This window comes from Blastomyces dermatitidis (genome assembly GCF_000003525.1).
Source record: "Blastomyces dermatitidis ER-3 genomic scaffold supercont1.12, whole genome shotgun sequence".
Taxonomy (NCBI): Eukaryota; Fungi; Ascomycota; class Eurotiomycetes; order Onygenales; family Ajellomycetaceae; genus Blastomyces; species Blastomyces dermatitidis.
The window spans coordinates 232,053-243,397 of NW_025544785.1; the positions used below are offsets into that span (position 1 = coordinate 232,053).

Here is an 11,345-nt window from a genome sequence, read left to right on the forward strand (position 1 = left end):
TTTAAGGTTTTTTTTAGACTATTTTTAATTTTTTAAAAAGTAATGCTTTTTGATAATACTTAAATGAGATTTAAAGTCATTTAAAGTAATAAAAATAATTTAAATTGAGAAGTGAAAATCATAGTCTCATTTGAAAAATGTGATAAGAGTAGACAGTAAGTCTCACTGAGACAGTATAAGACTACTATCTAATACTAAAACTGTGTAATGAGATTAATTAAATTGATAATAAGACTATTAAATATTCTAGTTCTAATCTCAGACACAGTTATACAGTCAGTCTAAATAAGCTTACTAAATTACTTAAAACATTGAAATATACACATTGAAAGAAGAATATTAAAATAAAGAAGATAGAGAAATAAAGACATAAAAAATAATGTATCTTATTATAACATATAGAATCAAAGTAATGACTAGTCAGTGATATTATATAGAGATAGTTGTTTAAAGAGTTATATAAGTAAGCTTAACTATCTTACTTAAATAGTGAGCTTATAAGCTACAGAGTTATTATAAGAATATCACAGATAAGATACTTAGTATACTAAGAAGAGTATATAAGAAATACAGTAACTCTTGTATCTATTTCAGTAGAAGATAAAATAAATCACTGATCTCTTTAATTAAGAGTCAGTATCTAGTTATTCTATATAGATAATAAGTGAATACTCTTCTCTTATTTTATAAGTAAGAATAGCTGAAGTAATATCTCAGTAATATCTTACTGTTATAAAAGAGTAATCTGCTAATCTTATATAAAAGTAGAGTTTTTATATTTACTAATTACATCTTTCTAAATTATATCTGAATAATATTATAAAGTGATTGAAAACTGATTTGAATAATCTGTGAAATAAATGAAATCATCTATAGAGAAGTAATAGATTATATAAAATTATAACAGAGTCTTAGTATAGTTAAGAGTATAATAATACTCTTCTCTTTAAGAGTATAGTTCTGATATTCTTAAGATTATTAATTAGAAATTATCTTTATTATATAGTAACAGTTATTAACTAATTTAACAGTATATACACTGTATATAATATAAAGAAATAGATGAGTTTCTCTGCTGACTGTGTAAATCTTCTTTTTCTCATCTCTGTTTAACTTAACTGTGTAATAAGTAAATTCTTTATATATTAATTAAAATATGAAAAATGTAGTTAATAAGTGACTTACAGATCTCTTAATATATTTCATTCTATATATAAAACTTTCTATAAAAGTGATATATTTTAGAGACAAAGTTAACAGTAGTAACAGAACTTTTCAGAAAGATTCTTCTCTTCTATTACACTTTTTTTTTTCTCTTCTCAATTTGTAATAGTGAGTGTATGAATGCATTATTCTTGAAAGATAATAAGAGATTTATTTTAATATTTTCTAGTAAGTAATAAACATCTTTATGATGCAGCTGCAGTCTCTGTGACTATTAAGAAAGCTAGATTAAGAACAGAGACAGCAGTGTTGATAAGCTGCAGAAGTACTGCTTTTATTATCATATCTTCTTCTTCTTCTACATCTCTTACAGCTGCAGTGATAGTAGTTATATCTTGCAGTAAAATGTTATTTCTTCTGCTGATTAGTTTGTTTATAATCAGTTCTTTTTCTATCTCTTTTATCACTGTTATAACACTGTCTCTCTCTTGAGTTAACACAGTAATGTATAACTCTGTGTAATTATTTAGAGAGAATCTTGAAGAGAGGTTGATTTCAGAAATAGTAACTCTGAGAAGTTTAATCTATAGTTTCTCTTTTATAGTATATCTGAGCTCTGCTTAGAATACTACTGAGTTAAGTTCACAGAGTCTTATAGTTTCTTTATCTTTTCTCTGTAAGAAGACTCTGATACAGTTTCTGATCAGTATTATTATTTATCTATACTGTATTAAGTAGCTGAAGAAAGAGAGAATTTTATATATTTATCTCTTCTCTCACTCTTATTATTTCTGTTATATCTATAATAATAACTTCTATCTCTCTGTAAGTATTATTTTATAAGAAGATATTATATTACTTCTGATAAGAAGCTTAGATACTTAAGTAGTACAGAGTAAGAGTCTTGAAGCTTCAAGTATTAATAAATTCTATTAAAACTGAGAAGATTTCTCTTACTCATCTGTAAAAGAAGATAAAAGTGTAAGTTTTTAAGATGAAAAAACATCTCAGAATGACTAACTTTAAAAAGAGATTAGTCAGCACTGCTGTTAAAAGTTGTTAAAGCTACTATACAAGCTCTAACTCATGTGACTCACACACATATATTTAGCTTTCACTAGCTACTAGTTAAACAACAACAATCAATCATGTTCAACCTCTCTCACAGGTTATGAAGCTCTTGCACTTCTATGAAGTGTTATAATCATGTAATAATCATACAATAAGCTTTTCAAATAGCTGCTTTTTTCATTCAAATACCTCATATTAAATGCCTGTCAATATGAGATCGATCAATCATGAAGAGACTTCAGAGAATCAGATAGCTGAATTCTTTTCAACATTAATAACCGCGCGAAGATGATGCAATAATCAAGCTCAAGATAATTCTTCAGAATCTGAAGATATGACAGATCATGATGAAGCCATCATTCTGAGACAGCTTATTGCTCAGAAGAATGAGGAAATACACTGAATAAGAACTGCCTCTGTCAATCAAAGCACTTCAGCTATAACTACTGTCAATGATGACAATGATCTAAGCCCTGATCTTACAGAATACCTTCAAAATCAAGATAATACTTCTGCACTGAGCAGAGTTCTTCAAGAATTCCGTGAATGCATTAAATACCTTCAAAAACCAGGTCTTCTTAAATCAACATCTGATTATCTCATTTGAAAGGAAGAGATTCTGCTTGTTATCAAGTAATCTCACACAGAAGATCTTCTGAATGCAACTACAAAACTCTTGAAGAATGTCTCTAAGAATATGAAATGATTCTGAGAGAAATGCAACTTCTGACTATATAATTTTGTATAATCTTCTGTTTCTATTGAAGTCAAATCTCTTTTTACTATATCTTAAGATTCCCTAAGTTATTATTATTATTATTCTTCAATTATAGATGTATGCAGTCAGAGACTATGACATCTACCTGAGAACTTTTAGTTCTCAGAGTTTTTCCTATATCTGTAAAGTTAACTATTATACATTCATCAATTTCAGATATGCAAAATCAGAAAATTCCAGCTCAGAATACAAAAACTGTTTACAAATTGCAGTGTTTTAACATCATCTCATACTTTGAAATCATTTGACAATATCATGACAAAGGAAAAGAGAACACAGTCTTAAAGATAGACACATTAAATAGATAGACAGAAAGAAATTGAAAGAAAAAGATAAAATAAAGAAAGACTGTAACAAAACAAATTATTGAAAGATAGTATATAGCTGTTTTACCAGACTATATCTGATTAATTTCCTCCTCTTCATATTCAGATAATTGTGAATTTAGTCATTTTCTTGTAGCTGCTTGAGTTTCTGATAGAAAGTCTATTAAGTATTTAATTCCTATCTCAGTTGAGAATAAGAATCTCATATTTAATTGATTTAAATCATACTTCTCTTTCAATCTGACTCTGAGACTATTGTATAATGCACAGTGTATTACAATATGCTCAGGATTCTCATTTGTATTGCAGAATGAGTATTCTATTGAGTCAAATCTATCATCAAATCTTTGTATATAAGATTTGAAATAGTCATATTCTAGTTTCAGCTGTATTATAGATGAGAATATTTTCTTTTTACATTTAATTGAACAAGATTTTCACTTGGGTTTTGTTTCAAATCTTGAATAATGTATACTCTTCTTTTATTTCTGCCAGCTTTCATTTCACTTATCTAAACAAGATTCTTTTATTTTTCTCTTTATAAAAGATCAGGACATAATTTTTTGAATAGATCTGCTTAATTCTGCACTCTTTTTTACAGCTGAATCAGCCAATTCATTGCCATGAATATTCATATGAGCAGGAACTTAGTGTAGATGAATTATCAGCTTTAATGTTCTTCTCTTTTGAATTTTCAAAATAGAGCTTAAGATCAGTTCAAGATTCATTTGATCATTATAAATCTGACTATTTCTAAGTCTTTTTAAAGCAGCTTGACTATCAGAGAATATTCATGTCTCTTTTAAACAATTTCCTCTTTTATGAGATTTTATTTCAATGAGTTTGAAAGCTTTCACTATTACAAATAGTTCAGTATCAAAGACTTCACATTCAGAGCCTAGATTTCAGAAATCTGAGATAAAATTGATATTATCTTCAGTATAAGCAATGCCTGCATCTAATCTATTCAAGTTCTCATTTTTTGAGTCATCTGAATAAATCAGAATAGAGTCTTTTATATTGATTGTAGAAATTCTCTTCAAATGCTGTTCATATTCTTTCTCTTTTGATAGTTCACTTATTTGTAAGTCTATAAGAGATTCAAGCTTTTCTCTTCAGAGAGATAACTTCTCATAATCAACTTTTTCAACATTTAAAGAAGAAAATTGATTTTTAATCAGAGAGCATAGTCTGTACAGTTGAGAAGGCATTTTCTTTGAAGAATTATTTTCATTTCAATCAAGAAATCTATTTCAATTCAGTTCATTTCCAGAGTTAATTAATGAAAATGAAGAAGAGACTCTTTCTCTGATTATATGATTTGAGCTCATCTTTACAACTCTCAGAGTATAGTTCATACAGGTCTTCTTAAATCTAATAGCAGGAGAAGGAATTGAAGCTTCAATTTCCATTGCTTTAATAGAAGATGATTTGAATGCTTTCAGAATTCTTCTCAAGGCTCTGTTTTGCAGACTTTGAAAGAGTTCAGTGAAATTCCCTTGATTATTTCATTAAACTTGAACTTCATAATCAGCTACTGATGTAATACAGGCTATATATAACTGTCTCATAGCCTGGAAGAATAGACCTCTCTCTGTATTTGATAGTCTGATTATGTTATTTAATAGTCTTTCTGCCTTGACAGTTCTTTGTTGAATGTGATATTTAAAATTCAACTTAGAGTTTAATCACACTTCTAATCATTTGATATTTACACTGAGTTTAATCTCTCTATTTAAAAGAGTTAGAGATAGTTCTTTCTCATTGAATCTCAGAAAGAAGTGAATTAACTCAGTTTTATTCATATTAAATTGAATTTGATTGATATCTACTCTAACAAAGATCTTCTTTGCAGCTTCTTCAATTACTTTCAAATTCTCTTTGATAGTTTTTGAGCTGTAGACTAGATCAATATCATCTATATAACTTAGAGATTGCACTATTCTCATATTTCTATTTTTAAATAGATATACAGTGTATATTGTAAATAAAATGAGTGAGATTGAAGATCTCTGTAATACTTCTATTTTTATCTCAGTCTTGTCTTATTTCATTTCATCAAAGAAGAGTTATATACTTCTTTTAGATATAAAACAGTTAACTCATTTTATTAGAGAAAGTGACAGTTTTAATATCTTCAATATCTGAATTAACTTTGACTTTGAAACATAATCAAATACTTCTTTTATATCAATAAAAACTGCAGTTGAGATCAGATTCTCATACTTTGCTATTTGAATATCATGAACAACTGAGAGAACAGTGTCAATTGCAGAACACTGTTTTCTATCTCTCATTTATTCACTGAATAAAAGAGAATCATCTATAGAGCTTATAAAAGATAGTTAAGTAGCTATTATCTTTTCTAAAACCTTTTCTAGGCAGTTCAATAGAGATATTACTTTATATAACTTAGAAATTGAAGTTTTTCTATTAGATTTTATAAGAATCACTTCAGTGACTTCTCTTCAGCATTCAGAATAATATTCATTTTTCAAGAGATTGAAAAAGAGCTCAAAATATTCATTCTTTAAGTAGGAATATGTATTCTGAATAATTAAGTGATTAATTGAATCAGGATCTGCAGCAGTTTTAACAGAACTTGAGAAGATAGCTGACTCTAATTCATCTTGTGTAAGATTAGACTATTTCCAGTCATTTTCATCAATGTAGTTGAGAAGTAATATATTCTCTTTCTCTGAATCTGAATCTGAATCTGGTGAGTTCTGAAAGAGAATTCTCATGAAAGCTTGACATTTTTTCTCAAAAGAGTTTGCTGTATGTAATTCATTCTGAAACTTATATTCTAAGGCTGGAAGTTTTGCTACACTTCTTGTTTTAGTATAGTTAAAAGCTTTAAAAACTTTCTTCTCTTGTGCTTCTTCAAGAAATTTATTCCAGCAGTCTGTTTTAGCTCTTTTAATATCTGAAAAATATTCATTTCTAACAGCTTTGAACTCTTCATCAGATATTATATCATTCTTTCAATCTCTTCTAGCAGTAGCTAATTCTTTTCTTTTAGATGAGATATTCTCATTTTATCAAGATTTTGAATACTCAGAAGATTTTCTCTTTGAAATATTATCTCTAACACTTGTTAGAATAATAGATGTAATAAGCTTCACTCTATTCTCAAGCATTTCATTTGAGATATCTTGACTAGAATTTCAATATAGCTCATTCTGTCTTTCAGATTTTAACAGTTTTATACTTTCTTCAACTGCTTTTCAATCAGCTTTTTCAAAGTTATACTGATTAGAGAGAAGAGAATTTTCACTCATTTGTTTTTCACTCAGTTTAATATCAAATTGAATAATCTCATGATCTGATTCTGATATCTCATTTGAATTAATAAATAAGTTTACAAGTCTTCTTTTTATTAGATTTTATGACATGAAGATTAGATCTATAATAGACTTCTGTTTCATACCTTTTCTAAAGAATGTTTGTTGATCAGACTTATTAATCAAATCTATTGAATACTCAAAGATTTATTCAATCAGATTATCAGCTCTCACTGCTCTCTTGTATTCTGAATTTTATCAGAGATGATGTGCATTGAAGTCTTCTACAATTATAGAGTTTCTTGATAAAGTTATGTTCAGAAATCCTCTATCAATTGTTCAGATATTGTTATTTTTCTTCAATGACTTTTCATTATAGATATTTATGAGCTGTATAGTATTAAACTCATTTTCTTTATCTATAATGTCACTCATCAGAATATCAGGGTCAGACATGATATCAAATCTTAGATTAAATTGATATCTTGATCTCTTTCTTTCATAGATCACTACTCTTGACTTTATCTCAGACTTTTGAGGTAAAAAGCAGTAGTAGCTTAAATGAGAAATGACATATTTTTACTCAGCATCAAAATTCAGCTCCTGAAGCAGTATAAAATCAACTTTTTATTCAAATACAATTTGAAGATAAGAATAAATGCAATTTAAGTTTCTATTCACATTATTTTGAATAAATGTGATTTTTGAAGAGTTTTTAAACTTTTTTTATTATTTTTATTGTGTATTCATACTAAAAGAGAGTAGAGTAGAATCTAATCACTATCATCAGATAGTAGATTATAACTGTTTTGAAAAGTAGAAATCTCAACTGCTTGCATTATATCTAGTTTATCATCAGAGTCATTTCTCAATTCTCTAATCTTAACAGAAGTTTGAGGATTCAAATTCTGTTTACATTTAGCTGGAGAATTAGAGTTTGAAGACTTAGATAGTTGAGAGTTTCTTCTTTTTAAGCTTGTAGTTGTGAGTTTACTGGCTTGACTATTCTCTTCAGTTCTAGGTTTACTCTGAGCTTCATCTTTTCTCCAGTTCTTTTGAGTTCTTGAAGTAAACATACATTCTTTTGAGCTAGATGCATGTTTTTCTTTGCAATTAGAGCATTTAAGCAGAGTATGTTAACATATTTCATCTCTTTTTAAGCATATTTCACATTTATACTCACTAGTTTTATAATCTCTGATACAGAATGCACATTTTAAGTCTCTGAAACAGAAGATTGCAAAGTGTCCATATCTTTGACAGTTTGAACACTGTGTTTGAGCTTTGAGATTCATTCTTGAGTCTTTGTATTCATGAACTCTCATTTTCAAATCTGCTACTCTTACTTCAGAGATCTTTGACTGTTTCATTGTCTTTATATATACTAGAACAGAGGCATTTCTTCTGCTTTATCTGAACTCAATTGAATTTAGTCATACAGGCTTCTTTCTCAGTTGAATAGAGTTGTATTCTTCTAATTTATTTTTGAGAAGTAGTATTCCTTCTTCACAGTCAAAAATTTCAACTGAAATATTATGAAGAATGAATTTGTCTCACTTTTCATCTCTCTTAGATAGAATTATTGTGTTTAACAAAGATTCTACTGCTGATTTTCAGAGATTCTCATTCTGAATAAGAAATTCAGCACTGAATTCAGGCATTGTAGTCAGAATGATGGAGTTTTCAAAGAAGAATGACTCAATTGAAGCTATAACTGATTTTTGAACTTCAATATCAGTTATTAACTGAGAAAAGAACTGCTGATTGATTTCATTTCTAATTCTGAAAATGAGGTTTGAGTTTAGCTTATTTCTCTGCAATATGTTCTGATTTGAGACTTTGAGAATAAGTCTTCTATTTCTGAAGATTTGAAGATTTTTCTCTTTTTACATTTTTTCCTTCACTCTTCTATCACTAGAAGTATGAGCAGTATTCTTCTCAGTTTTCTCAGAATTTTGAGCAGGTTTTGAGATAGCAGATTTAGAGATAGCAGATTTAGAGATAGCAGATTCAGCTGCTTGAGCATATGTTTTCTTCTGATTTAAAGAAGAAGAAGAAGAAGAAGTAGAAAAGAAAGAAGAGTAAACTGAAGAGTCAGTAATTGTATTAGAAATTTTTAAAGTTTTTTGAACTGTGTTTGAAATTCCAAGTTTGAACTTGATCACTTTCTGTAGTTGTCTAGTCTGAGTATGAAGAATTAACAGAACTTCTTCATTCATCTCACTCAGACACTGCTTTTCAAGAATTTTACTTACTTTTTCAAGTTTCTGTATTTCAAGAACTTATTGTTTCTCTATTTCTTCTTTCTTTCTTCTCTTCAGAATTTCAATCTCAGAAATAATATTTGAGAAGACATCTTTTTCCACATCAACTGAGTGTACTTTTGAACTCATTGTTCTTACTCAATGAAAAGTTGATCAGACTAATTCAATTGAAATATTTATTAAACTCTTTTGAATTGAAAAGTTGGTCAGACTGTTTCAATTAAGAGGTTTCTAAGTCTGTTTTCAATTGAAAAGTTGATCAGACTATTTCAAAAGAAGAATAGCAGACTTTTGTGTATAAAACACCTGATTTTTTTCACACTAGTTCAGTAACTAGGTTAGATTTTTGAAGAGAATTTAATAAACTAAAATTGATTTTTAAGATAAATCAATAAAATCTTTACAATCTCTTTCTTGAGATACAGTGAGGAAAAGTATGATATCAATTGATAGTAAATCAGATAATATGACAGTTTTTGAGAGAAAAACTGACAAAAAATAAATCAATTTTTTACAGAGAAATTGATTAAAACTATTCAATTTTATTCTAAATTATTCAATTCTTCTCACACAACAAGTGTGCAACTCAAATCAGTTAATAAAGAGTATAAAAAAGAATTAAGTATTAATGAAAGCTCTTCAGTCACTGAAAAAGTAATTCTTACTTAAAAGAATATGAAATTATGACAGAAAATAACTCTGTTTTTAATTCTTTATAAGAATATTGTGTAAAACCCAGAGAAAAACACCTTACTTTTTCAAGAGAAGTAAAAAACTATTTCTAAGATCTTTTTTTTTTTTGCATTAACTGCTGCAGAAGAATGAGATAGAAACTGCTAAGATATACACTACTGTATATCTTCTATCAAGACTTTCCCTCTTCAGAGTCTTGATATTATAGAGAATATAAGTCTGTTTCTATATAATAATGTAAATATTGTCAGCAGGATGTAGAGAAACTGGTTATTTATATCTCAAAATAGAAGACTTTGTCAATGATTATATCAATATAGAGTTAATTCTCAAATTCAATAGAAATCTAGTGTTGCTGTTCTCAATCTCTTACAGAATCTATTGAATATTGAGGTATTAAAACTAGATTTAATATATCTCACTGTGCAGGGATCAAAGACTCAGTCAGACCTTGGAATATACTGATTTTATAGTTGTTGGTGTGCTGTTGACTTGTTGTTCATTGATTATGTGCTTGATATTATCGCTGAGGTATCTTTTTGTATTTTTCTGCCGGGGATGGGCCAGATTGGGAAGGGCGGTACGAGGGTGGGACTTGGCGTTGGTGTTTTGGAACATCAAAGATGGACAGGGTTTTCGCGGAGGTCACTTCTCAGATATCTCCACAACTACAGATCGGGGATCTTCCAAAATTGAGAAGATTGGTGCATACGGCTAGGTCTCTTCACCTTACAATTTGTATGGCAATTTGGCCCGGGGTTGTGGTGTGGTAGGGGAGAATGGGGGATAATCCCACGCAGGAGTTCCGAACGATGTCTGGTTCACGTTTGGCTGGATAACTCCACCACCACACGGGGTATGCGGTCGGCGATGGGGTCAAAATGCTCGTATGATCGAGGGCTTTTCGATGGATCTATCGGCGGGTTCTTATTCGAAAAATCGAGCGAGTTCGTGGTGAAGCGGTTGATGAAGATTCCCTAAGTTCTGCTGCTCTATGAAACATCATAGCAGCATTCTTTTCAGAACAGGTGGAAATCCGCAGAGCTCACCTGTTCAAGGAATTCAATGATATCAGTGTAACTGCCATCTATGATAGCTTCAATCACTTATTCATAGAACACCTGCTTGCAATTCACATTGAGTATATCTGTCTTGAATATGCTAATATCCCCAACTTCATATTCTTCAACAAGCTTCTCAACAGCCTTATCAAGAAGTGGTCAACCTTTATCAGAGATTGCATGAACTATGCAGCAAAGAATGATAATGTCACATCACTAGAAGATGATTTTCTTGATCTCTGCAGGGATATACTACTCCGCCTGCTGTTGAATAACAAAAATGTCAGAGATGATACAAAGAATGCCAAAGACATCATCAAGAAGAATAAGAATAATAAGAAGAATAACAAGAAGTGCACTCACTGCAAGCAGAATGATCATGAAGAGTCTTACTACTGATTTATACACTCTGAAAAGTGTTCTGTTGATTGGAAGAATAGAACAAAGAATAATAATGAAAGCTCAGTGCCTACATACATCACTATTGAGCATGTCTACTAAAATGATAATTATGATACTGATAATCATGATACTGATAATTATAATACCCGGGCTGTTGAATGCTCATATAATAACTCAGAATAAAGATAATACTTCATGATAATCACAATAACTCATGATAACCAGGCCACTGAGTGTGCCTATATGATAACCACGGTAACAATAACAATAAAATGACAAAAATATGAGAAATGAGACCCCGC

At 29.4% G+C, this 11,345-nt stretch overlaps 1 protein-coding gene across 1 annotated transcript; it reads left to right on the forward strand.

The window, feature by feature from the left end:
* Positions 1-10,138: 10,138 nt before the first annotated feature.
* On the forward strand, positions 10,139-11,040 carry BDCG_17838 (uncharacterized protein; the record flags this gene model as incomplete). Its single annotated transcript, XM_045426891.1, has 2 exons — positions 10,139-10,160; positions 10,604-11,040. 2 exons carry the CDS (start codon positions 10,139-10,141, stop codon positions 11,038-11,040), a joined length of 459 nt encoding a protein of 152 aa, XP_045282660.1.
* Between the last annotated feature and the right edge of the window lie 305 nt (positions 11,041-11,345).